This window comes from Phocoena phocoena, chromosome 2, assembly GCF_963924675.1.
Source record: "Phocoena phocoena chromosome 2, mPhoPho1.1, whole genome shotgun sequence".
NCBI classification, from domain to species: domain Eukaryota; kingdom Metazoa; phylum Chordata; class Mammalia; order Artiodactyla; family Phocoenidae; genus Phocoena; species Phocoena phocoena.
The window spans coordinates 11,121,364-11,148,726 of NC_089220.1; the positions used below are offsets into that span (position 1 = coordinate 11,121,364).

The 27,363-nt window shown below is 55.8% G+C and overlaps 2 protein-coding genes across 4 annotated transcripts in view; one reads left to right on the plus strand and one right to left on the minus strand.

Annotated features, from left to right (window-relative positions):
- The window catches only part of ITPK1 (inositol-tetrakisphosphate 1-kinase), a 163,747-nt gene extending 160,261 nt beyond the window's left edge, over nucleotides 1-3,486 (plus strand). The window contains exon 10 of the mRNA XM_065871440.1: nucleotides 1,347-3,486. Coding sequence (XP_065727512.1) covers nucleotides 1,347-1,705 — 359 coding nt within the window. The 3' untranslated portion in view covers nucleotides 1,706-3,486. The remainder of the gene's footprint in view (nucleotides 1-1,346) is intronic.
- Nucleotides 3,487-7,162: 3,676 nt separating this feature from the next.
- On the minus strand, nucleotides 7,163-20,016 carry CHGA (chromogranin A). Of its 3 annotated transcripts, none has more exons than XM_065871286.1 (8): nucleotides 19,769-20,016; nucleotides 18,906-18,952; nucleotides 16,519-16,612; nucleotides 15,603-15,671; nucleotides 13,062-13,160; nucleotides 11,095-11,514; nucleotides 9,880-10,352; nucleotides 7,163-7,640 (listed from the first exon to the last, which is right to left on the minus strand). In XM_065871286.1, the coding sequence occupies exons 1-8, from the start codon at nucleotides 19,812-19,814 to the stop codon at nucleotides 7,557-7,559; spliced, it is 1,332 nt and encodes a 443-aa protein (XP_065727358.1). In that variant the 5' UTR covers nucleotides 19,815-20,016; the 3' UTR covers nucleotides 7,163-7,556. The 3 variants fall into 3 exon arrangements, with proteins under 3 accessions (XP_065727358.1, XP_065727357.1, XP_065727359.1); XM_065871285.1 differs by having other exon boundaries at nucleotides 7,557-7,640; nucleotides 11,089-11,514; nucleotides 19,769-19,814; XM_065871287.1 differs by lacking the exon at nucleotides 11,095-11,514 and having other exon boundaries at nucleotides 7,557-7,640; nucleotides 19,769-19,814.
- Nucleotides 20,017-27,363: the final 7,347 nt, after the last annotated feature.

A 27,363-nucleotide genomic window follows, 5' to 3' on the forward strand; every position in this document is an offset into this window, starting at 1 on the left:
CCCACCGTCACAGTGAACATGTGTCCACCTGCTGATGGCTCTTTTGGTGTTTGGGGCTGGTTACTTAACTCTGTGCCTGCATTTCCTCATCTGGAAAATGGGGACAGAGGGTTGCGATGATCAAGTGAGGGAGCGTTGAGCAGGGCAAGTGCTGTGCATGCCAGCGTATACCCAGTTTTGTTTTTCCCCTGGGCGCCTCTGCTTGCCCCTCTCAGCCTCGGGCTCCCTCAAAACCACAGCACTGTTTGCTGGACACATAAGAGCGTGCGCAGTGAGGCAGCCCCATCTGCCTGGCCCCTGGGCAGCCTTTTCTGTACGAGCTAACGCACCTGCCCAAGTCCAAACCTTCATTCTCCCGCAGCTCGTGCCAACGGCTGTGAAGACCATCCCAGAGGACGTGCGAGGGGTCGGCACCTCTCAGCACCAGGCCTGGTGTCAGCGATGGGGTCACATCCCAGGGCAGGGGGTGGTACCTGGGCCCCCTCCCGATGCAGGCACGCTGTCCCTTTTTGGGGACCTGCTTTCTGTCCCGATCGTTGTTCTTGCAGCTGTGTGCCCGGTTCTCATTGCTGCAAATTGGTTCAGGCAGGCGGGGGCGGGGGCACCCACCCCGTGTCAAATTTCTTTCGAAGCAGCTTTCAGAAGTCAGCAAAATCCTCGAGCTAGATCCGAAATTTGCTCGATGGGTGGCTCTGAGGACTGTTTGCTGACATTCGCAATTACATCTGTGATGGGAAACGCAGGCCCCAGGTGGGTACCGGCGGTTTCTCTTCAGGAGATCTGGGCCCGCTCGTTAGGGAAGTGGTGTTAGTGTGGTGGCCTTGTTGGGGGTGCCCAGAGTACGCAGCATGGCGGGCCTCCTTGCAGGTATTGATACTTCGGGGGTGACAGGGAAATGGACTCAGTTCCAGGAGCAGCTGCCGTTACTCAGGGCTCACCCACGTTCCAGCCCTCCCAGTCCTGCCCACAGGAGCCCCCCTTCCCCCGTCCTCAGTTCACACACAGGGAAGCTGGAGCTGGGCCACGTGGAGGAGGAGGGGTGTTTCTGATTCAGAGCTGGAGGAGCGGGCCTTCTGTCCTGCCACCTCTGGCCGCTCCACCTCCCCCGCATGATGGCATCAGACCACGTCGGGAGGGGGGTGATTAAATGAGATGCCAAAGCTGTGCTCAGCAGGGACAGGGCGCTTTCTCAGCGGCTTCTCACCCTCCGGGGCCCCTCGGGGCCGCACGCACGGGGCTCGGAGTCCAGGCTGTGTGCACTCGCCCAGCCCTCGTGGGCCCGGGAGCCCCTTCGCGCCCCCCGCCCCCACCTGGCTCAGCGTGCCGTCTGTCTCTCCCACCCCCAGGCTACGAGGGCGTGAGCGAGTTCTTCACGGACCTCCTGAACCACATCACCACCGTGCTGCAGGGCCAGAGCGCGGCCGCGGCCGGCACGGGGGACGCGGCCCCGCTGAGGCACAGCAGGCTCCTGGCGGAGCAGGCGGGCGGCCTGGCGGCCGAGCGGACGTGCAGCGCCAGCCCCGGCTGCTGCAGCAGCATGATGGGCCAGGAGCCGCCCTGGACGGCCGAGGCCGACGTGGGCGGCGTGGGCGCGGGCAGCACCTCCAAGCTGCCGCACCAGAGACTCGGCTGCACTGCCGCCGTGTCGCCCAGCTTCCAGCAGCACTGCGTGGCCTCGCTGGCCACCAAGGCCTCCTCCCAGTAGCCACGCACGGGGCCCGGGACCCTGAGGGGCAGCGCGGGCTGCAGAACACACACACGCTGGGCGAGCAGCTCCCGACGGTGACGCTACTACTAAGAATTCCCAAGGATCTGATTCTCCTTCTCCTTTTATTTTTAATTGTCAACCTGATTCTCTGATGTCATGATCTACATGAGGGGTGGGGGTGGGGACGGAAGAGAACCCCAAGCGGTCCAGCCTCGCGGAAGAGGGACAATCCCGCCTGATTCCTGCTGTGCAGATCTCTCCACTGAGTTTACACACGCTTGTGTTTTCAACACTAGGTCTGAATGTGAGGTGGGGTGTGCGTGCGTGCGTGTGTGGGGGTGTGCGTGCGTGTGCGTGGTCGCCGTGCGTGTGTGAGTGCCCGAGCACGTCCACGTCTGTTCTTCTCAATGGCTGCTGTGGCCCAGGCCTCGGGGACCCTGGAGCAGGCCATCCCTGGTCAGGCTGTCGGCGGCTGAGCAGAGCCAGCAAACGGTTGCCCGTCTCTCTTCTCTCCAAGCCGCCACACCAGGCCTGGCCCCGTTTCCCTTACCGCTGGCTTAAAGCCCCATCCGGTGTGCAGCTGCCCCCTCCCGAAAGCAGGAGGAGCCAGGGGAAGCAGGAGGCCCCAGATACCATTTCCTTGCGGATTCCACGCGGGGAGTCTGGGCTGTGGTCCACCTGCTGCCCGCTCACGAAAGCAGAGGAGGAGGAGGCTTCCCTGGGAAGGCCACAGCCCTGGGTCGGCTGCCTTTCTCCACATGCAGCTCCCTGGAGTCCACTAGGCCCGTCAGCACGTGTCCCACGCAACGGGGCCTCCTTCCCTGACCAAGCGCCACTGCTCCCTGGACCCGGGAGGAGCCTGCCTGGCTGGGAACCTCTGGGCTGATCCTGCTTGTGCCAAGGATTTGTGCTGTGACTTTGGGCCAATCATTCCAAGAGTCGCCGGGCAGTCATGACCAGGGAACTCAAGGGCAGGCTTGACGCCCTGGCCCCTACAGTGCGGCCTGTGTCTCCGTGACGTCAACCCAGATGAGCGTCTCCTTGGCATCGAGGCGATTTGGGGCTCTCCCCCCAGGCAGGAGGAGGCTGCGCGTTGCTCCACACCTACCCAGAAAGCCTGATCCACCCCTTTCATGCTCGCTGCCAGCCCCAAGCACTAAGCCAGCCAGGTGCGAGGGGGCTTGCAGCCCCAGAGGCGAGAAAGCACATTACCCGCTTCTCCTATTAGAGTCACCCCAGCCCCTGATGGCAGCAGACAGACCACCAGCTGATCAGTCCAATCCCGAGGTCCAGGCAGGCCGGCAGCCCCCTTTGCAGAGAAGGGGATCAGTGAGGGGCTTTGTCAGTCCTCGGGCCGTGTGACCATCCGGCGGGATGCATAGGACCCCCTGAGCATAGCCTTGGGTCTTCTCTCATCAGTCCCTCTTGAGGAAGAGGAACAGGCCTCTGGGCCGTCCTGCGTGGTCCAGGGAGGATGGACTGAGAGCGGCCGCTGAGCTGGGCGCTCAGACACCTTCAGGCCTGGTCAGCAGGGACGTGGCGGTCGCCCACTTTGGGAAAGGAAGGGCTGGGGGGAGGGCGGCTGCCGTCAGAAGTGCCCAGCTGTCCTAGAAACCACGGGCCCTCCGACCACCGTGTTTACACGACTTGAGTGTTGAACCCTGATTATAATGTCTGTACGTCGCCTTTCCTAGCCTAACCCCAAGCGCCGGGGGAGCAGGAAAGCGTGGCCGGCCTCTTGCACTGCTTTGTCTCCAAAATAAACTACTGAAATCAAACTGCATTTCACACGTGTTTACAAAACGTTGCTAAGCTCCTGTGCCCTCCTCCAGTCTTTTAATAAAACAGCTTTACCTTTCTGAGTCAAATTCCCGTCCTGAACCGAGCCAGGACAGGTCGGGGGTGCAGGGTGACCCGGTGCCAGGTGGGGCCCCTGGCCACATCGTGTCCTGTTTAATCGATGCCTCCCCTCCGGGTCCCACACGTTAGCGTCCAGGGCCCAGATATCAAGTAACTGTTTTGCAGTGACGTGGCACTTTCCACCAGCCTCCATGCGGGTGGCCAAAAGGGTGGGGAAACCGAGGGGCCGGGTTAGGCTTCATAAAGGCCCAGGAGCTGCGTGGTGGGTGGTGGGGAAGGGACTGGCCACTCTCGAGGGCATGTGTGGGCCTCTCCCCGGGCCCAGCGTCTCTGCAGGCGTGGAGGGACCTGTGTCGGAGAGAGTAGACGGGGAGAGGGTTGTGAGCAGCAATGAGGTCTCACCAAGCGACCCCCATCCTCAGTGTCACCTGATGCACGCTGGCCGGGTCCCGGGACACCGGCCATGGAGTCGGTCTCCTCTTAGGTCTCCGTGTCCCTGGCCCTGGGGCTTCCGCATCAGGGGAAGACAGACCCCCTCAAGGCCCTCAGCCTTCGCGGTCTCTTCTTCCCCAGGGCTGGGTGCTGCTGCCTCTGGCCACTCTCAGCACCTTCGAGGGCCCGTGGGGAGGGCCTGCTGTGGTGTACACGTGTGGTGCCTGGAGCCGGCCCTGCTGGTATCCCGGGAGCAGTTGGGACTCTCCTCCCCAAGCTGTTTTGCCAGTTGGTGGGCCTGTTGGGGGCCGTGCCCTGTGGCACCTGGGTGGTGGTCAGTGGCTGGGGCTGCCGAAGGGCTCCAGGAGCAAGTGGCGGGGCCACATTTTGCCTGAGGCCTTGGGTAGGTTCCGAGGGTCACTTGCAAGGTCTCTGCCCTGGGCAGCCTGGAGCGGAGGCTGCGGGCCGGGTTCTGCTTGCAGGTTATATCACGATGTGGTTCCACAAGCACTCAGCCCCAACCGAGTATAGGAGCTGGATGTCTCCTCCCCACGAGAGCGTGGGGGGCGGGGGGGTTGCCCTTGGCAGCATGGGTTTGCAGCGCGGGGTGGGTCGGGCTGGACCAGAGATCCTGCAGCATCACCGGCAGGAGACGGACGCAGCTGGAGTCCCCGGGGAGTTTTATGGGGCATTGTCTGAGTTAATGCCATCAGTGAGGGAGAAAACAACCTGCAGAAAGGATTCCTCTTTACCCAGAGGACTGCCATGTGCGCTGTATGGAAGGTTGAAGGACCCTGGCAGGAAGCCGTCCTTTAATCCAATTGGGAAGCAGCTGTCGTCTGCCCTGCGGCCCCTCTAGGACCGAGGGACACTGCGGCGCCCTGTCCTTGCTGGAAGACTGGTCCTCAGCTCAGGGACTCGCAGGCCGCTGGCCACACAGAACCATTGAATGGCTTCACTGGTGTCCCTGGGGTTTGCATCTGCCCTCCCCTCTCCCCCCCTAGAAACTGACCCTTCACCCAACGGGATCCCCGACAGCTCGTGTCTCTTCCCGGGCTATGGCTCAAGGGCCCCTGAGCTCCAGAGACCTTGAGCGGCGTGCTGGCTGTCCTGAAGGAGCACAGCCCCTGCACGTGGCTTACCACGAGGTAGAGGAGTGTATCCACCCTTGACGAAGGTTCTGGCCTCCTCGGTGAGCCTGGCCACGCCCTGATGCCACACACACCGCCCTGCCCGTGCCAGAGCCTGAGCGTGAGATGCTGCGGCCGAGGCCTCCAGACAGGCGGTTCTCCTGTCGGTCCTGCCCTCCGTGCGCAAGGCCCTGCCTCTGCCCCTTCTCTGCACAGCCTTGCCAGTGTGATCTTGGAATGGCCCTCCACCCACATGCTGTTTACTGGAGAGCCGACTGTTGGCATGGAAGCACCCGGGCCCTTTTCCTTCTGGTTCCGACCACCAGGCCCCACCCAGACCACCTGGGGCCTTTTCCAGAAATGGTTGCATTTCCCCTCTACTTCCAGAGTTGCCCATGACCTGGCGACTTGGAGGGACTCTTTCCCACAGCCAGACCAACCTCGGCTGCCGGGGCTGGGTGTGGACCCCACCTCTTTGAAGCTTGCTTTCTCTTTCGAAAAGCTTCTCCCACAGTGATTTCACCAAGACGTTGGCAGTTCCAGTTTCGGCGCTGACACCTGTGCTTTGTGACAAACGTTTGTTTCAATCCTGTTCACGAGCCACGTTTGCCAGAACCCCAAGCTGGCTCGTACTGAGTTTGTGTGCATACGTGTATATAATGTTTATGTGAATCTATATGTACTATGTGTAAAATCACGGCTTCTGTAAAAACCAAGAACCTCTGGCTCTTTTGACTTGGTTGCACTTCTGCCCCGTGTGTTTATGACAACACAGGTGGCCCATCTCTGGGATGGGGTATCTGTGTTCTCTTTATCTGCTAAGTGGTCTTGGTGGTGGGTGTCCTGATAGTTGACTAAATACAGTTAGTGCTGTGTTTGTTATTTCGGTAATTGTTGGGGATGGGGCGTAAACCTGTCCCTTTGAAACATGTGAATAAACACCTCATGGCGCCAGCTCTTTGGAGGGTGTCCCTCCGTGCTTCAGGGGATGAGAGGCAGCAGCAGCCCCCTCGCCGGACTCAGGAGAGGCCCAGACTTGCCAAGAACCCTCAAGTGACTTGTATCGCCATTGTAGTGGTTTTCTGGTCCAGGCTGTCTAGACCCTCGAATCCTCACCATGATCTGGTGAGGAGGTCATAAGTATTGTCCCCATTTTATAGATGAGGCTCCAAGAGCACCAGGAATGCTTGTCCAAGCTCTACAGCTAGGCTGGGGATTCCAGGCCCACATTCTCTGGGCAGTGTGTTTCTTGAAGTCAGGGCTTGTCCGGGCCACTCCTGTGTGCCCAGGCCTGCCGGGCCCATAGCAGCTGCTCACGGGTGTTTGTTGAATGACTGAATGATCGGCCCTGATATTCAGCTGGTCCACACCGGTCCAGCACACCAGCCTGTCTGTTCTGGTTGCATAATCCTGCAGCCCCCGTGGTTAAACGTTTTGGGCATCATTCCTGCCTGTGACTTCGATGAGTCATCTCACCCTGTGAGCCTCAGTTTCCTCGTTCTCAAAACTGCGACTAAGACTGCCGTGCTATAGTGAACCATTAAGTTCAAGAACTTCAGACGTCCCAGAGTCCTGTGCACGTATCAGGTCAGAGGGGATGACAGATTTATGCCGAGGGGGGCCTGCAGCTCAGAGGCCCAGGTCAGGAAGTCCAAAGCTGGCTGGGGCCTGTGGCCTTGGTGACAGGCACTAAACCGGGGCTTGTCAGGGCTTCCACCCAGCAGAGAGAGAACAGAGGCTGTTTTCCCAAACTGGCCCCACCCCTGCATGGCCCAGTTCATGTGTGGCTGGGAGATAGGGGAAGAGTGTTATTTAATCCCACACATGCTTTGGGGCAGGTGTCGGCACCATTTTACAGATGGAAACTGATACTTCAAGCAGCAATGTCACTTGCCCACGATCCCCTGGCTGGAAAGTGGCCCAGAGGCACCCCAGGGGAAGTGAACCTCCCCCTTGTCCTTTTGCCTGAAATCCAGTCCATCCTACCCCACTTGGAGTCAAGGCGGGGGAAGGTTCAAAGAAACAGGAAAGAGCCCAGAGCAGATTTATTTATCCTTAGATAAATTTTGTACAGTGTATGTTAGAGTCAGGAGTTCTCAGCTTTCACCCAAAAGTCAGAAGTTATTGCAGTTGTGCCCAATGGCTCTAATGGTGGAAGGGAAGCTTCGAGAAAGCTGCCCGTGTTCAGAGAGAGGAAAATTGTTTAAAGTCAGGGGTCCGCCCTGCGGGGGCCACACTGAGGCAGGGGTCAAGTACAGGAGGAAAGGAGCGTAGGGGCAACAGGGTGGCTTGGGCTTGGGCAGGTTGGGGGCGGTCTCCCTACCGGAAGCAGCGCCCAGGCCATCTGGCCAAGACCTGCCAAGGGGACAACAGAGCCAGGACCACAGGGTGCCTCGGGGCCCTGGCTGGTGGGGCCAGCCGGCGCCTCAGCCCCGCCGTAGCCCCTGCAGCTCGTGGGCCACCTTCTCCAGCTCCGCCTCGATGGCCGACAGGCTCTCCAGCTCCTGGTCCTAGGAGAGAATGTGAAGAGTCCCACGGGGACTGGCCCAGGGAGCCTGTGCCAGCAGCGTGGGGCATGCAGACAGACTGGTTGTGCCCGGGTTAGCTGTGTGGCCTTGGACAGGTGGCTTTGCCTTTCTGGGTCTCAAGGGCCTCATCTGTTCCATGGGGGCAGTGATGCCGCCCTGCGGGGCTGCTCTGAGGGGCACTGGGCGCAGAAATGTGCCCTGGTGGACGCAGGCCCACCGCCCCCTGAATGGCTCTGGGCAGGCACACGGAAAACGAAGCCTCCGGTGCCCTTCAGAGCACCTTCCAGTGCCCCGACCCCAAGGCCTAGACTGTGACGATGGCTTCCTGGGTGAGGCCGTGCCTGGGTTTCCTGTCTGCCACGGGCCTTCCTACCTGAGGGGTCAGCAGTCTGTGGCCCAGGTTTCAGGACGTGAGACCTGCCTAGGGCTGGGCTTGCATCCTCAGTCCCAGTCACTGGGTGCCCAAGCTCCAGCTGCCAGGGTGGTCCAGGGCAGCAGGGGACCCTCTGGGACTGACACCCACAGAGCATGCCCTCAGACTCTGAGCAGGGGTCAGGGAAGGCCACGCCCCAGCTTTGACCTGAGAGGGGTGGTCTTCCTGGGGTCCCTGCCTGATGCCAAGCAGAGGGCACCCACCTGGGGCCCAGTCAGAATAGATGGATGATGGTTGCCATGGAAACAGGGACCCCAGAGGCCCCCATCTTGGAGTAGCCCCCGGGCAGGAGTTCTGTAATTCTGGGGCTGTTTCTAAGATCTTTGGGCTAAGTGGATGGGGCCCTGCTCCGTCCTGTCCACAGGACTCAGGGGTCTCCGTTTCTCCACCCTGCAGTCCAAGCCTCCCTCTGCCTGTGGAGAAGGGAAGCTGGAGGGTGCCCCAAGGCACCTGGCTCTGTCCAGCTTCTGTGGGTGGGGAAGGCAACGATCAAAGGTGCCCAGCCTTGGGGAGGGGTGGGGGGCAGGCTGCTGCTTCCTGGAGCCCCGTCCCCTCAGTCCTTGGAGACATAGGCAGGTGACCTCTCTTAGCGCCAGCTCCCAAGAAGGAGGCTCCTTCCTCTCAGGCTGCTGGGACCCTGGTCCCAGGCCCAGAGAATGGCTCGGGGACCCAAGGAAGGGACCACATCCTCTTCTGGGTGGGCAGAGAAGAGCACTGGGGCCAGAGCCTTGAACATGTCCCACCCCCATAAGGCCCCGATTCCCACCTGGGCACTGAGACCTGAAGACCCCCCCAAGGCCTCCTCCAGCCCCAAGGTGGTGTCGCCAGCCTGCCCCAAAGTCCCATCCCATCCCCTCCTATGGGACCATCCGTGTCCCTGCACCCCACTGAGCTTCCCAAGCAGCCCTGGGCATGGCCAGGTTTTCAGAGCTCGCGTGCATTCTGATCATGATGATGAGGTGAGCAGAAAGGACTTCTTACCCCCTTTTCACAAATGGGGACACCGATGAGGCTCAGAGAAGGGGAGTGACTGGCCCAAGGTCACCCAGCTAGGAGGCAGGACCCAGGTCTTCTGGCACAGGTCCGTGCCTTCCCCACCCATCACCACCAGGCCCTGAGGTCCAGCTGGCCCTGCCCCTGCTGCCTTCGCCATCGGGGTGGGAGGCAGGGCCTGAACCTGGGAGGAGGGTGTGGTTGGGCTGCATGGGTACAGGAGAGGACATGGCTGGACCAACAGTAGGGCCTTCCCAGGATGACTCCAGTGTCCCCTCCTGCCGTGCCCTCCCAGCTCTCAAGGCCAATGCTGCCCTGAGCCTGGATCCCCCAGGCAGCAAGTAGCCCTCCCCAGGCCAGTCCCTGCCAGGTCTTTTTAGTTTCCAAGCTCTCTCCATCCAAAGCTCCAAGCTCCACCAGTCAGTCACTCCCTTGTCCTGCTCCCAAGCCTGCAGAGGCTCCCTATTGCCTTCAGGACAAAGTCCCCGCCCAGCATCTCTGGGAACGGGCTTGACTCACCAGCTCTCCAGCTTCTGTCTCCTGTCCGCCAGCTTTCCTGGGTGCCCCCCTCCATGAGCTGGGGTTCACTTGCCCCCCTGACTGACACACCCTTTCCCCTGTCCCTTCCCAGCTTCCCGAGAGCCCCCTGTCTGAGTGCCCCTCCAGTCCCAGACTCCAGGGGGGACAGTGTCCCCTCAGTGGTGCAGGGGCCACATGCCTGGTTGCAGCTGACCCCCAGCTGGGCCCATGCTCCCGGGGCCTGGCCCAGGGCCGGCTCCCCCCGCCCATACCAACCTCTGGTCTGCGGTTGGCGCTGCCCTCCTCCTCTTTCTTCTCCTCCTGGTAGCCACGCACCGGTAGGGGCAGGCCCGCCTCGACGCTGTCCTCCCGGGAGGATGGCCTCCAGCCTCGTGGCAGCTGCAGCCCAGGACCGCTGAAGTCGTAGCCCCGGGCCCGTAAGGAGAGCTTCATGGCCCGGTCCGGGTCCTCCTCCGCCGCCTCCCCCTGCGGCCGCCTCTCGGCGGTCAGCTCCTTGGCCAGCTGGTCCATCGCGCTCCGTCGCTTGGCATCCTCCCACTCCTTGGGGAGCCGCCCCTCCCCCTCCTGCTCAGGCTGCGCGCTCTTCCCGCCCCGGAAGAGGCCTTGCGGGGCCCCTGCCGTCGCCTCCTCCTGCAGGCAATGGTCCCGCTCCCCCTTCCCCTTGGGGGATGGCGCCTCCTCAGCCCCAGTCTTCCCGGCTCCATCCACAGCCAGAGCCTCGGGCCAACCTGGAGCAGGCGGTGGACAAGAGCAGGGGAATGAGGGAGGCACCGTCACTTTCCCCAGTCCCTGTCACTCCCCGGGGCCTCTCTGTGGCCACGGTTGGGACCACAGAACCCGTAGGTGGGGTCCAGCTCAGCCCCTCACAACGGATTCCATCGGGAGGGAAAAGCCATCTTGACACCGTGCTTTACAAGACCCACTAAAGCTCTGAGGGGTGGGTTGGCCAGAGTCTGCCTCTTCCTTCGGCCCTCTCACCCCAGAAGCCCTGACCCGGGGGTCACCCACCTGGGGAGGGAGGGAAGACCCTGACCAGGGCCTCACGAGGAGCCAGGGGCTTTCCTAAACCCTGGGTGAAGCTAACAGTGTCCCCAGACCAGCCTGTTGCCACCTGTCATGCTGTCCCTCTGTTCCCAAAGCCCACCTACCCACGCTGCAAAGTCCCTCTCCCCTCCGGGGGTGGGGTGGGGGTGCTGGGGAGGGGCTATGTGGAACAGTGGGAGATGCAGGGTTTTGGAGTCAGACGAGCCTGGGTTGGAATCTCAGCTTTTACACAAATTAGCTGTGTGACCATGGGCAAATTACTTAACCTCTCTGAGCCTTGGTTTCCCATCAGGCAAATGGAGATAATACCTACCTTTCAGGGTTGTCGTGAAGGTGGAATGAGATTGTGGGTGAGGCCCCCCCTCCGTCCCATCGCCCTCTCCCCAACACATTTGTTGGTGTCTCAGACGTCATACATACTCTCACCCCTCTGCATCTCCTTGTAGCCGAGGCTCGGGTGGGGGTTAAATGCTGCGGTGGGGGCGCTTTCTTCCTCCGGGACAGCCTCCTCTCCAGCCTCGGCCTCCTCTTCTCTCTTTGCCTGCTGCCCTTGCTCGGCACTCAGGCCCTTCTCTCTGCCCACTGGACCCTGGGAGGGGCCCTCGCTGTCCTCCTCGGCCTGTGGGCCTGGTTGTTTCTGGCTGGAGAGGCTGGCTAGGGGGTGGGTATTGGAGGAGGCCTCCTCCTCCCCTGGGGCCTGGTTGTCCTCCTCAGGCTTGGACCCCTGCCCAAGCTCCGGGGAGGCCTGAGGCCTGGGTCCATCCGCATCTTCACCATTCCTCTCCACCTCTTTAGAATCTCCTCTTTTTTCCATAGCATCCTTGGAGGACGCCTCTTCTGTCCCCTCTACAGAAACAACAGAGCAAAGTCAGGCCCTGAGGACCAGGCTGCACGTGGGATCTCCCCAGAGACCAATTTCATATCTTAACCACTGTATCTCTTGGCTTCCAGTAAGCCCAGCCCAAGACACCCATGAGAGAATTAGGGTTGCCCTCTCCATGTCTAGGTTTGACCTGAGGGCAACTGGATTATGTTTCTTTCTCTGTAATTCTACCTCTCGAAGCAAGATGTGATTTTCTTTTTTCTAAAAAGACCTTGAAAATGACCCCAGAAGATAGAGCCTTGAATTTAAAATTAAGACAGCAGTTGAATTGCTGTGTGATCTTGGGCAAGTTCCTTAACCTCTCTGTGTAAGAGGCACCATTACTGCAACTTCATTCTCCCCTCTGTGCAGGTATTCTGTCTTGAGCATCCTGTGAAAGTGCTCAATTCCTCAATGTTTGTCAGGTTTCATTAAAAGGTATTTTCTTGTAGCTGCTTTGAAGACAGCCTTCTAACTAGTAAAAATCCTTCCCACTGCTAGAATGATCACTGTTGAACAAGACACTACCAAGTACATTCCATCATTTGACTCCAGGACTCCAGGTGGAAAAGCTCCCATGCCCATTTGACAGAAACTCAAACCAATTCTCAGAAAGGTAAGGTGGTCTGTGCTTGCAGTCAGCAGTGCTGAGCCTTGAACCCAAGCTTCCAAATGCCAAGTACTGGGTGCTCTTTGCACTGACATGTGGCTGCCACCCCCATTAATGCTACACTATTCCCCTCCTACAGCCCATGGCAGACATCTAGAGTCAACCAGACACTCATTTCCATGGAGCCAAAATGTGGGAGTCCCTGCTGTGCCCCCAGCAGCCACTAGGGTGACAGGCCTGGCCAATGCAAGGGCACCTCGGCCACACCAGCAGGCTTCCCCTCTCAGCCCCGACAGAAGACCACTGAGATCCCCGCTCTTAGGAACTGGCCCTATTCACTCACCTTCCACATGCAAAGAGCAGGGCTGCAGGGGCCACTGTGTGGCTGTTTCTAGGCAGAAAGGTGAGTAGCAGAGCATCCCCTTGACCTAAGCCATGATCCGTGACCCCTAAAAGCTCTCTGGTTTCAAGAAAGATGATCCAGGTTCATTTAGGGTTTCAAACCTACCCCTCTGGGATCCTGCTGCCACTAGGCTATGCTAAGGCACCACTAATTCCCAGGAGGGCAGGCGCTGGGGGTGGGGACCCCGTTGCGGTGGCCACTGGGAAGAGTCGAAGCTGCCCATCTGCCAGGCCAGAGACCTCCTGCCCGAGAGTGTCAGTCCCTGAAGTGGGCAGATGGGACCGATCAAGGGCTTTGGAGTGAGACAGACCCAGAGTCACATCTCCAATTATGCCTTGGGAAGGTACTTCAACCTCCCTGGGACTCAGTTTCCCCATTTGTAAAGAGAAGGAAATATGAGCTACCTTACAAGGGCCTAAAGGAGGGGCTTCTGACTCCCAGGAACCCTCGATCTATCATATGTACTGTTATTTTCATCCTCCCTCCCCTGGTCCCTGGCCAGACTGGTCGGCACTGACCCTTCAGCTCGGCCTGGTCATTCTGCTTCTCAAGAACCTCTGAGAGTTCATCCTCATAACTGCTGTGTTTCTTCTGCTGATGTGCCCTCTCCTTGGCTCCTGTATGAAAAACGGAGAAAAAGGTCCCATTTGGTCTGAGCTCCACATGTTTGTCTGTGAGAGGGAAGGCCTCTGTTTCCTCATCTGTAAAGTGGGCACATCATGTTCTGGGCTTGCCCCGTGAGAGACCGAGGGGGTAGGAGCTGGTGGGGGTTGGTAAGGGCTGGCCGCCCCCTCCTGGCCCCATCACCTCTCCAGACTCCATTTCTCACCCAGAAAATAAGAACAAGCCCTGCCTGCTGGCTCATGGAGCAACAAAGGCGCAGATGGAGCAGACGGTCCCAGGGGCAGAAGTAGAGAGTGGAGGGCCCTCAGGACCTGGCTCGTAGCTAGGGGACCCTGCAGCAAGAGGTAATAGTGACTGCTTGTCCCCTCATGGGCGCTCTTGATTCGGGCAACCCCTGTTCCCCCTGGACCCCATAAGCCCAGGCTGAGCTCTTGTCTGCATCCAAGCCCAGGGTCAGCACCAGAGACCCTTCTCCCTGCATCAGCCCCTGCACCAGGCTATGCTGTCTGCTCTGTCTCCACCCATCCCTGGTTCTTGATGGTGGCCCGGGCCAGGCCAACTCTGCAGCTGCTGGTGATTTTTTCCCATGGTGAGAATTTCTGGGGTGGCCAGAGCAGGCTGACATGGGGGCTGTGGGCCGGGGGTACGTGCAGATCTGGCCCCCGGCCGACTGGGGTCCACACTTCTTGGTTAATTCCTTGCTCTGTGACCTTGGGTGACTTGGGCGATCCAAGACCTGGTTGCTCATCTATAAAACAGGGTTGCTGCATGGTAAATGCTAGGATAGAGGTGTGCAGAAGACATGAGAGTACAGAAGAGGGAGTGGGTGGATGAGTGGATGTATGGGTAGATGGATGGATGGATGGACAGAGAGACATATAGATCTATCCCATACTCTTTTTTTTTTTGCGGTACGCAGGCCTCTCACTGTTGTGGCCCCTCCCGTTGCGGAGCACAGGCTCCGGACGCGCAGGCTCAGCGGCCATGGCTCACGGGCCCAGCCGCTCCGCGGCATGTGGGATCTTCCCGGACCGGGGCACGAACCCGTGTCCCCTGCATCGGCAGGCGGACTCTCAACCACTGCGCCACCAGGGAAGCCCTATCCCATACGCTTTTAATAGAAAATAATAATGTACCTGTATATTGGACACTGTTTATATTAGACACACACACTGTGTGTGTATGTGTGTAAACAGATGTTTCAGGACACATCCCCTATAGTAGTCTCCATTGACATTATATTTAATTATTTAAATGCAGTAAGTCAGTCACTCAATACTTAATTTAAAAATTATCATACTGCACTCCTAGCAACGATATGCGGTGGATGTTGTCTTCCAGGAGGACGAGCGAGTGAGAGAAAGAATGGCGTGCTAACTTGGGGAGGGTCTCAGGGAGCCCTCCTGCTGTGGTTATTTTCACTTGCCACCTCCCCAGATCCCTCTCCATTCTCACACATGGCCCAGTCTGCCCCAGAAGCCTCAAGGTGGGGGCCTTCCCTGAGCCCCAGCAGCCTTCATGCCCTCCACCCTACCCCATCCAAGACACAAGCCCAGCCTTAAAGATGGGCCCTCACTTTCTTTAGAGGGAGACGCAAGATTCATGCTTGAGGGCCATTCTCAGGGAGAAGCACAAGGGTGCCTATGGCCCTGCCCCAAATAAAAGCCACTTCCCCCAGGGAGTCAGCCTGGGGCAGATGCAGGACCAGAACCCATTGTTTCCAATTTGCCAGGGAGGCCTCTGCACCTCACATGAACCCAAGATGGAGCCTGGGGCTGGGCAGAGCAGCTAACTCTGTGGGATGACATCAGCCTAACCCTCCTTCCCAGCATCCTATCCAGGCTCTGCTTGAACATCCTCAGTGACAAGGCGCTCACTACCTCACAAAATCACTCCATTCCCAAGAGCATCAGTAGATTTTCTTAACCTCTTGGAGAAAGCCATGTCTCGCTCTGAAAGCACACTGAAAGTCTGGTCTGTGTTTTGGGGCAAGCAAGACCCTGCTTCTCCCATCTCCCCCTTGAGCAGAAGCTCACGAGGGCAAAGGGGCCCCTCCTCTCTCCTGGAGACCAATTTTCTTTTCTGTTAACAGAGAAAAGGGATCCTCTCTGCAACCTAGTCTTGAAAGTGTCCCCTCTAAAATGGCTGAACTCCAGAGACCATGGGGTATTAGAAGAGCTGCATCTGGTCTTGGGATGTCCTTAACTTACTATGTGACCTTGGACCAGTCACTCAACCTCTCTGGGCCTTGATCTCTTTAATTACATTAATTATAGACCGGACCAGGTGGCACAGAGGACCCCACCTTGCCACCCTATAATTGAAAGGCAATAACTGGGTATCAGAAACAAGACCTTGCTCAACCTGCCACCATGATTTTCTGACTCTCAGTTACTGGAATTTACTCAGATTGGCATGCAGCGGTTGGAAAATACCTTGGAGAGCGAGGTCTTGGAGCTCTTTCAGCAAATTCTGATGTCGCAGGATTGAGAGGATCCGTTCATCTGCAATGAGAAAGAGTCGTTACGGGTGGTTTCCAGAGAACAGCCCCGAAAGAGATTGCCATCAATATCTTCAGCTGAGCACAAGGAATTTCTTCTGGAAACTCAAAACCTGGGTGGTAGCAGCAAGAGTGGGTCTTGAGATAACACTTCTGAAATGACCTCCCTTCCAAGGTATCTCTCCATCTGCTATTATATCAGAAAGGTCAGCCACAGTCCCTGCACCCAGACCTTCGCCAAGAGATGGCAGCCCCTGAGGTGATGCAGGGGTGTCTCTGAGCACAACGTGTTCTTTCATCTCCACGCCTTTGCCCGTTTTCCACGCCACCCGGGGTGCTCTTTTTTCATTTTTCTACTTACTGATTTTCAACTTTTATCTTAAAGCCCAACCCCAGTGCTAATGTTGGATCTATCCAACACTGACTGCCTGCTTGGAAAGCTTTGTCCTTCTCATGCCCACCCACCCACACTGTTCTTTTATTCATCGTACATCTAGAGGGTATCTACCGGGTGCCAGGGGTTGTTCTCGGCGCTGGGGATATAGCACGCAAAGCCTTGTCCACAGGGACCTCACGTTCTGGTGGCTCGCTGTTCCAGCCCTGGTTTCATTCTGCCCAGGATTCTGGTTAATTGTGTTCATATCTGTCCCTTCTGCTAGTCTGTAAGCTCTGGGCTCACAGGGGCTGTAAGCCCTTCATCTCTCTATACCACCCTGCACAGGCCTGGCTGAGGCAGGCACTTGGTCAGTGACTACTGAATTAAATCACTGAATTCCATCCAAAACCACACCCCATGTCCTTGCCCCCCAGCCCAGCAGGCAGCAGCCCCTCACCCCAAGCCTGGCCCATACCTCCTCGGAGTGTCTCGAAACACTCCTGGCTGACAGGCATGGGGCTGGGCTTGGAGAGCGTGTCAGAAATGACCTCCACGATGCACTTCATCACCTGGGAAGAGATTGGGGCAGGTTGGGGCTGGTTTGGGCATGGGGCTCAGTTCCTTGAAGCTCCAGGGTAAATTTCTACGGAGGACATAAGGACATTCTCTTGTGTCTTTAGGAGTCCATGGACACCTAGCTCAGGGGCACAGCTCTGCTTTCTTAGCTACATAGTAACAGCAATAGTAATAATTAAAAACAAAACCAAAAAACCTTACACAGTGCTTACCAAGTGCCAGGCACCCCAATCACCAGGCCGGCAGGAGCCCCTCTAAGGTGAGGGTGGGTACCCCGTACCCTCTCATCCCAAGGGTTTCTCTGAAGATGGGGAAGCTGCTCCTGGGCATTAGGGGTGTGTCTTGCAAAAGTACTTTAGTCTTGCAGATGCCCAAAAGGTCAGCTATCTCCAGGAGGCCTTTCTGGACCACCCAGTGGAGAACAAAGACCTTTCCTGGCTCTACCCTGTCTGGAAACAAGACTTGGAAAACTCTCTCTAGATATCCATGGTGTTGTCACATGCAGGGAGTGACAGCCTCACAGTCTGGCTCCACAGTCACCCACCAGGTGAATCCCCTGGCTGGATGTGGGCACACATCTATCTGCTACATCTGGGTGTCCATCCCAGGCCGACAGCAGCCATATCTCTGAAAGTCTTGTCTAGTGCCCAGCAAGGTGCTATGGATAATCAGGCAGCCAATAAGTGAATGATATCTGAAGATGGTGCCAACCGTAGTGTGATATCCTAGCTGTGTGATCTTGGGCAAGCGACTTGACCTCTCTGAGCCTCAATTTCCTCATCTGTAAAATGGGAGTGAGAAGACCTTCCCAACTCCCCTCCCAGGGTGATGAGGCACAGATGGGAAAATACTCTATAATGCATGAAGTGACACACACACCCAGGGAGGGATTCACGACTCCCAACCTGCTTCAGCTGCCTAGAGTTGGCCAGAGGAGCAGGAGGTGTCAGACACGCAACAGGCAACACTGGTGGGGAGTGGGGGGGGCGGGAGGCTGTGTCTACGGGATGCCAAGGCAGCCCATCCGAAGATCCAGGATGGCAAACAGGCTCTACGGTAGTCATGGCATCCTAGGTTAAAACGTGCAGGTCTTCACCAGCTGCTCCGGTGTCTCTGACCCCAGGCTGCTGAATACAAAGTGTGTCCCATAAGGGCACCTGGCAGGGAGGAGCTTATAGCCTGCACCCTATATCTCCCTGCAACCAAAAGTCTTGCACTGGGGAAATCAGGTAACCACCAGTCCATGAGGACAGATTCTGGGAGAGAGCAATTGGTTATGGGTCCCAAGAGTGATGGGGAGGTCATGAAAGGAAGCTCTAGGAATGAAAATGCTTATTTACCGAGGACCAACTATGTGCCAGGTACTTCACATGATTCCAATTCCTTACAACTCCCCTCAAAGGAAATATTATTATAGACAGGAAAAGGGGAAGCTCAGAAAAGTTAAGGAATCGTCCCAACATCACACAGCTAACAATGAGTGGTATAGGTTTAAATTTAGGGCTGTCTGTAACTAATGAATAGGAAATGAGCAAACTGAGGTTGAAATCTCTTTGATGTTTTGGGTTTCAACTACAGCCTCTCTGGAATAGAAGAAAACAGCTCCTGAAAAGGCAGGGAGTAGAAATTTCTCTGACTCCCAAGTGGAGGTATCTGTGAACATCAGAGACTGGAAAAACAGCCCCAACTCAGACACGAATGAATTTCGAGTACACACCCAACACAGAGTGTCTTTTGCTGGCCACAGAAGCCCCCACCAGTGTCTTCTAAGGCCCTTTCCTGGGTGACCTCCACCAGCAGCCCCAACTGGCTGGGACCCTGGGTGCAGGAGCCATGATCAAGAGTGTTTTCACTGTGGCCCTTTGGGAGAGCCAGCCAGGGCTTTAGTGACTGGGGGACGGGGCGGGTGTGTTGCTGGCAGGGCTCTGGGGAAGAGCAAAGCGGGAGGCCGGAGCCAGGCAGGTGAAGACTGTTCCCGCAGGTCGGTGGACAACCACAGCCTCAGAGAAGTCACCCCTGCCAGCCCGTGGTGGGCCTGTGAGATTCGGAGTGTTCAAGACAGGGGGCCTGGCACCTGGGCCCCGCAGGTAAGACACAGGCCCCATCGGGCAGCACACCCAACTCAGAGGAGGCGGGGGAAGGCCCCACAGGAGGAGAACAGGGAAATCTAGCAGACTTTGATGTCTTCTTTTGGCGAAGCCGTCCCCAGGCTCAGCAGCCGCAGTGCTGGCTCTTGGCTTTATGCTCCTGGCCCCCATGCCGGGGCATCCCCGCACCCCTTCTTACCTCAGTGTCCCCTTTATTTATAGGGCTGTTCACAGGGAGGGCAATGACTAGGAAGAAAAAGAGAGAGCTGGGGTCACTCCTCTGCTCCGAGGGGAGAACGCGGTCCTTCCAGACTGGTTCCATCAGGCGCGCTCCCTCTTAAGACCACCTCCACCCAAATGAGATGCTGAACTGATTTTATTTCCCTTCCCCAGCTGCTGCCCCACCCCCCCACCCCGGAGATGGCTCCCAGAGGCTGCACTGAGAGCCCTAACCCTTCCCCTTGGGAAAGCTCGTGCTCTGGACGGGGTGTGTGAGCCGAAAGCAAGAGCTGTGCAAACAGGCCAATGGCTGAGTGGGATCGGGCTGGGGGAGGATGAGGGAGAGGCAGAGAGACCCCAGAGGTGACAGAAAAGAGGGTGAGGGGAGCGGAAGAGATGGAAGAGGAGGACTGTGACGGGGGATGGGAGAGGTAGAAGTCAAGGGTAGACAGACGGGGGCAGAGGGAGGATGCAGGGGGAGGCAGGCGAGTGGGGAGCCCGCAGCGGTCCTCCCACCTACCCCGATGACCTTGGCCGGCCACGACGCAGAGCCGGCGCCGGCCCTGAAGCAGCCCAGACACGGGGTGGGGACGTCAGGGGACCCTGCCCCGCGGGGTCGGGAGTCCGAGTCAAAGAGTCAGGCCTGCGGGATCAGCTCCCGGGCCCCTTTGCGGGGTCGGGTGGGAGGCGAGGCGCTGTCCGTGGCGCTGAAAACTCGCCGCGCCGGAGGGAAGGCATGGAGGAGCGCGCGGCGCTGCGCGGTGCCCGGACCTCAGGGCAGGCAGGGCAAGAGCAGGCAGGGACGCCCGGGACCCTCTCCCCAAAGGCCCCGCGCTCGCTCACCTTGCCCGGCGCAGAGTAGAAGCGCTAGGACCGCTGCGGAGCGCATGGCGAACCCGGGGCGCCGAGCAGCTGGCGGTCTGGGGCCGGGCGCGGCGCGCACTGGGGCGAGGGGTGGCTGGACTGGTCGCTCCGGGCGGCCTCGGCGACACAGGCGCGGGGATGGGGGTCGCAAGGTCTCCGTGTGCGTCCGCCTGTCGATCCCCCCACCGCCTTTCCCCTCTGGGCTCGGGCACTGCAGCAGTGGCACCCTCGCGCCCCACTTATATACACCCCGGGCCCCGGAAATGACGTCATAGGACCCGCCCCTACCCTCCGGGGGTCTGGCCGCAGTTCGCAACACCCCCAGGCTCACGGGCTGTTGCTGATGGCCACCGCCTCAGACAGCTCTTGGGTGAGGCAGCGAGGAGGATATCTGGCTTCCAGGAGGCGGCACGGGGGACTCAGCGGATCGTCCACCCCTCGACAGCTCCACCGACTTGCTGTGTGTCCGTGGACAAGTCACCTCCAGTCTCTGGACCTCGTGGGCCGCCGAAGTGCGCTGAGGTCCTGCCAATTCTAGCGCACCACTCCTTGCTCCTGAGGGCCCCCTCCTGAGGGGGTCTTGCTTCCTCGATCCCACTGGCTAGAGGCATGCTCACCATTCGGGGCTCCCTCAAATATCTAGGAGGCCGTCTAGAGGTCCCCGACCCCTTGTCTGAATCAGGCCTCTCTCTCTGGCAACCCAGTTTTGTGCTTTCACGATTTCTAATATGCATTTATTTATTTGAATAACGTTTAGTCTTCATTGCTTTCATAGTCCTGAGCAGGGCACCTGACAGAGTAAATGCCCTTAACTGATAACTGTTGAATGTACTGATTGAAAGTTCAACCCACAGATGAGTGAATCCTGGGCCTTGGCCGTTGTTGGACAGCGCTCATGGGGGGTGGGGAGGGAGGGGTAGGGGACAGTTCTTGATATCAAACCGAAATAGAGGTCTTTGTAACTTGTACTCATTAGACCTCGTTCAGCCCCTTAGGATCACCTTCTTGTGGCTGATAACCCATTTGTGTGTTTGAGAACAGCTCTCACATCCTCTTGAGTGTTCTCAAAACCTGGATGGTTTGTGTGTAAGGCTGGTTTCCTCGTTTGTTTCTCTCTGCCCTGAGGCCCTTATGCTCTGGCCACATTACTGTTCTCACCCTTTGCCACCTGACCCCACTGTCATAGTGAAGCGGGTATCTGGGCAACAGTTTGGCATCAGCTGGCATCGTCCAAGAGCCCCCCCTTCTTCCTGTAACAGTCCCCTCCCATCTGCTGCTACTTCCCACTTCCCGCCCCTAAAGGAAAAGCTGGCAGAAGCTCAGAAGAGACTAAAAAGGTCCTGTTCATGCAGGTGTTCATTCATTTAACCACTGTTTGTTAATCACCTACTATGTGCTTAGGACAGCTCTTAGCTGCTGTAGGTATGCACGGTATGTCAGGTGGGGACAAGTGCTATGGACAAAAATGAAGCAGGGAAGGGGGATGGGTGTGCTGGGGGAAGGGGTTGGGTTATATTTTAAAGAGGGTGGATCTAAAGAGGCCTCACCAAGGAAGTGACATTTTAGCAAGTCACCTGAAGTTGCTGGGGGAGGGGGTTGCATGTGTCCAGGGGCAGAGGGCTCCGGGCAGAGGGACGGCAAGTGCAAATACCCAGAGGGAGGAATGTGCCTGGCGTGTTCAAGGAATAATAAGGAGGTAGAGGGAAAACAGCCTGGAGAATAGAGCTGAACATTAACATGGAGTCTGTCTCAAAAACTTGGAAATGCACAGAAATACAGAACATCACTTGTACTCACACAACCCAGAGAGAAGTACTGATCACTTTAAAGTGTATGTTCTATAGTCTTTGTGGAGGTGACTCCCTTGGTAAAAGACAGTTCCCAGTGAAAAACTTCAGTCAAACACTGAAAACATAAGTGCCCTTCTGATGTGGGTCATCCTGAATGTGGTGCAAAGGTTTGCAACATACAACCCTGTACACAAACCTCTGTAGCATTTGCAATTCTTTCATGTCATTTCATATAACAGTAGGTGAACTCCTCAGTCGAAGAAAATGGACATTTTAAGACACTTGATGTGCATTGCCCAACTGCCGTGGAGAAAGTTGAACCACTTTCCAAGCTGAGTGGATTTTTCTCCTGGGAAGTTTCAGAGCGCCTGCCACCTTCCCAGGAGCACTAGTTCTCCAGAAGCCCGATCCTGTTTGCCCGGTGAAGCTACACATAACCAACCGGCAAAAGTCTCCCAAACTAGGTTTTACAAGTGACGACGCCAGTAACTAGCACTTACACCATGCCGTATAGCTCTTCAGAATGTTTCGTCACTGAGCCCTTACGGTAACCCTCAGCCTAAGTTAGAGCAGGATTGTTTTTATTCTACTTTGCAGATTTGGAAACTGAGACCCAGGATGCTAACATGAGCTTCCAAGACGCCACATGGCCAGTGAATGGTAAAGTTGGACCTAGAGCTTGTTTTGCTCAAGTGCCCACGTTTCCCCCCATCTCATGATTTCTCACATGCTGTTACCACTCCCTGGAATGCCTCTCATTATCATTCCACTCCCTCCCCTATAGCCTGGCAAATGCTTCCATCCTTTTGAGGACCTGAGGTAATTGCTCCCTCCTCTCTGCCTCCACAACATTTGTGTGAGTGTTTATCACACGTGGTCGGCATTTCTTGCCTCTAGATCCTTCTATCTCATTACACTTTGAGCTCCTTGGGATTCGGTCTGCGTCCTGCTCATCTTTCGACTTCAGTTTCTGGCATAGTGCTGGGCATGTGGTCGGCACAATGGAAAATTGAAAGAAGGAGAAAACTCACATCCATCGATCCCATCTTTGGCTTTGGGCTGGATTGGTTAGGTAAGGATAAGCCACTGGAACGAAAGATCCTAAAATACAGTGAAATAAGATGGGGTCTTATTTGTCTCTTCCACAACAGTCCCAGAGTGAACAGTTTGGATCCACGGGGTGGCTGTGTCATCCTCAACAAACATTTTCCACCTTTGATATCAAGGCAGCTATTCTGGTTGCCACCATTTCTCAACCATCTCAAAGGGGGCAAACGGTAGATGGAGACCAAGCAGCTTCTCTGTAAAGTTCTGATGCAGACCTTGCCTGCAACACTTCTCCCAGCCCACTGGCTAGGACTTAGGCACTGGACACACCTAGTTGTAAGGGAGACTGGGCAGCCACGGGGAGGTTCTGATTACTAAAGGAAGACGGGATACTGGAGGACGATGTACATTCTGTACCACACAACCCATGGGGGTGATGCCAACAACTAACCCTTGTGGAAAACTTGCTAAAAACCCGGCACTGTTCTAAGAGTTACAATACAGTCCTATGAGGTAGACACAATTATTATACTTGTTTACGGATGCAGTTTTACAAGAGAATGAAGCCCAACACCCTAAGGCATTCATCATGAATTAGTGTCTCTTGCATGCATCTAGAATGGTACGAATTATGCACCATTCTTGGGAGAACTGAAAAAATAGCCACTCAAATAATTTCTGTGTTATGGTTTTGATGAGGAACCCTGTATGGTGCTGTTGATGGGTCCCTTTTAAGGAGCCAGGCATTGGGTTAGATGCTTGTCTTTGTTTTTAATAAATTTATTTTATTTATTTATTTATTTTTAGCTGCGTTGGGTCTTCGTTGCTGTGCGCAGGCTTTCTCTAGTTGCAGCGAGCAGGGGCTACTCTTTGTTGCGGTGCACGGGCTTCTCATTGCGGTGGCTTCCCTTGTAGACCATGGGTTCTAGGCGCGCGGACTTCAGTAGTTGTGTCTCGCGGGCTCTAGAGCGCAGGCTCAGTAGTTGTGGCGCACGGGCTTAGTTGCTCCGCGGCATGTGGGATCTTCCTGGACCAGGGCTCGAACCCGTGTCCCCTGGATTGGCAGGCGGATTCTTAACCACTGCACCACCAGGGAAGCCCCAGATGCCTGTCTTTGATTGGGTTTCCCTAAAAGCAGACCCTAAGCGAGGATTTGGGAGTGCTTCATTTGGAAGTTATTCCATGAGCAAGGGAGTAGGAAAGTGAGACAAGGAAAAGAACCAGTGAAATGTGTATTGATGAGCAAGTTACCACTCAGGGCAGTGGAGACTCAGTCTAGCTGGGACTGACTGAGAAACTGTGTAGGACACACCTCGGGATTTTTCCACTGGGGTGAGGACGCTGGGATACTTACCTGTCGACTCCTTTCCCTCATTGAGGGTCTCACCTGAAGACATTGATTTCCCCGCACTTCCTATCTGCTCTGTGAAAGGGCCAAGCAAACTCCCACTGCCAGAGAATACCCTCAGACAGAGAAACACTGGAAGCTGTTGGCATGTATGGGAACTGTCTACAGGTAACCTCTGAGGTGGTGCAAGGGGACATAGGTGGAACACTGACATCTGCTACAGGGCTTTATACATGTTATTTTATTTCATCTTTACAATAAACCTGTGCCTAAGATATCAACATCTCTGTTTCTCACATGCAGAAGCCAAAGCTCAGAGAGATGGAGGAGCTCTTCCAAGGTCACACAGCTAGGAAACGGTGGAGTGTGGGGACCAGTTGTCTGTCTGTGTCACCTCCCTCTATTTCCCATGCCTTATGCCCTCTACCAGCCTTATGTTTAACTGATCTTCATCATCAACGCCCATCCAAAACTACTGCCTTCAGGCTTTCTAAGGTTTCTCATCTCTGAGAAAGACAATTGATGTTTTTCCAGCTTTAGGTGGATGAAACATGGTGAAAGACTCTATTTATTGCTCCAAGTCTGTACAGGCAATCTCCATACAAAACCATGTCCTGGCTTTATATAAAGTTTTGAACAAGTTCTCTAGCCCCCATTTCTAATCAGGTCGCTGCCCCTGAGCTCCTCTTGTCTTGACATTCTGGAGCCGCTTCTGCTTAAAGCAAATACCTCTCATCTGGTGCCCATGGTCAGGTCCTTGTTTTTTTTGTTTGTTTGTTTGTTCCCCCCGCCCACCCCAGACAAATGTTCTTTCTGTGAATCACTCCTGCTGAAATGCAAAAACCTAGGGCCAAGATGTGGTTAACTCTCCATCAATTATGCAGTAAGAGGAATCAGAGAGAAGGACGGTCTACTCTGAAGGTGGGCTTAGCAGCCCATCTTAGGATCATGTTAGAGTACTAGGGAACCAGTATTTCTCAGTCTACCCACTGCTCCTGGCTCCCCCTGACAGTTTCCCAGATCTACTGCCAAATTTTGACCCACGCACAGAATGTGTTATGATTATAGCTAAGTATATATACTGCCTTGGTTTTGTATGTTAGATGAAGCATTGAGCTGAGTAGGTGGTGGGAGCTATAGCATAGCTCACCGAGAGCAGGAGGCAGGGGGCAAAGCAAAGTCAGGAGTTCTTTACCTTTTGGGTATATGGAGGACACTGTGGATTAGATTGTTCAACCTCCGTTCCAACCCTCTCCAGGTGGGCAGAAGTAGGAAAACTAAAAACTACATTTCCCAGAATCCCCTGCAGCTGAAGACTTGGATGTGATTTAGGTTCCACCAATCAGAGGTATTTGCTCAGGAACTGTGTGGAGAGAGACAGGGTGCAGAGCCAATATGTTGCTCCTGTGGACATGGCAGAGGTGGGTGGCTCTCGAGTCAGTGGCTGTGGTAGCGTTCTGACTTGGCAAGAAGTTTCCTGATCCTGGCATGGGCAGCTCCCGTGGCAGCTCAGTTCTGGGGTGTGGCTTTGTGAGCTGTTTCTGGAAACACACTATAGTCAACTTCTTCAGTCCTCCCAGTGATTCTGTAAGTCGTTTAATATCCTGCTTTCTGCACCTGAACCCCAACTGAAACAAGGAAATAGCCAATAAGGACAGTGAACAGTTCTGACAACAAACAGCAACACTGGGGTGGAGGGTGTCCAGGTGAATAGGTGCTGATGGTGGGAGTGTTTATAGACCCCTTGTCACTATGTCAAAGGAAAAGGACTACTCAATGCCAAGCACTATTTATTTCCGTATCACAGACAACACCATTCAAATTCATTCAAACCATGCAGGCTTTATAAAGGATGTCAACACTTCAGGGTTTGATCATGGGCATAGAAGTCTCCTGGTTAATGGGCAGTTGTCTGAATTAATGCCTTAAAACGATCAGTTTCCAGGTCTGTAAGAAACTCAGTGAGTGACACTGGTATTGCCAAGATTCTAGTCCCATTCCTGAGGTTCAGAGATGGAAAGGCACTTACCTAAGATCACACAGCAAGTTGTAAGAGCCAGAACTGGTTCTCCTGGCCCTCAATTGTTCCATTGCTTCAGTGAATGAAAAGAGTGAAGAAATGGATGAAAGAGGTATGGGACTGGCAGCCAAAATGCTACCCCCTAACTCCAGAGTCCAAGGGCCAACCTGGGGTTGGTGGGGAGGACGAGAGAACAGAAGGCAGATTTGGGCAGTGAGAACGACACTGAAATGCTTTTTAAGGACTCACTCTTTAGTCAAATTCAGAGACAGAAAATAGAATGGAGGTTGCCAGGAGCAGGGCTGGGGATGGGGGGATGGGGGGTTTGCCTTATGGGAACAGCATTTCTGTTGGAGAAGATAAAAAATTAGGGGGATAGATGGTGATGGTTGTGCAACAATGTGAAGGTACTTAATGCCACTGAGCTGTAAACCTAAAAGTGGCTAAAATGGTAAGTTTTATGTTCTGTGTATTTTACCACGATAAAAAATTTGAAAGCACTCTCTATGGCCACTGCTGTCTTTGAATATTGGCTGCATGAAGGTGGCTGCCTTCTAGTCTGAGGAGTGAGAGCAGGGCGACAGAATCAGCATCCTAGTCTCTCTGTGGGGCAAAAGCTGCCCCCCAGCTAGCATCCCTGGGAGTGCTCCAGGCTTTAAGCTGGGGGAGTGGGAGTCCTGCTGGGGGCGCCCACTGGGGAGGGGCACCAGAGCCCCCACCAGAGCTGGTCTCCCAGGACTTCGGAGGTGCTTCTCACAGAAGTGCTTTCCCCCAGAATACACCACCAAGGGAGACCCCAGAGGCAGCCTCTCTGTGCCCATGGGGAGCGGCAGGCTCGGGGCTGGCTGCAGCCCCAGTTGCTCCCCTCAAGCCAGTGAGCTTAACTCTAGCAGACGCAGTCCAAGCCCTGCCCATGTCTCTTGGGCCTCTCAGGGCCCTGGGCCACCACCCACTGCCAGGATCTACCCCTTGGTGCCCAAAGGGTTTTCACAGAAACCCAGAAGTCTGCTCTGCTCGCATTCACCGGAAGCTGAAAGCTCAGGGACTTGCCCTCAGATGTTCATTTATTTATTTTTTCAACAAAAAAACAGTTTATTAATGCATGTGGTGCACCTCACACAGGAGAAATCTAGGTGATGAGTAACTCAAAGGGATGGTTAGAACTTGGGCTTATATAGCATCTTAACAAATAAATTTGTAGAGAAGTGACTAGAGAAAGGAAAAGGATTTTAGGCTTCCAGGGGTGTCAAAATATGGGAAGGTAATATTTGGGGGGAAGCCAATGGAAGACAAGTGTCAGAGGTTCATTTAGAAGCACCCCACCTTCCTCACCCCTGGGCGCTATTCCAAGGAGGGGTTTTTGGTACAG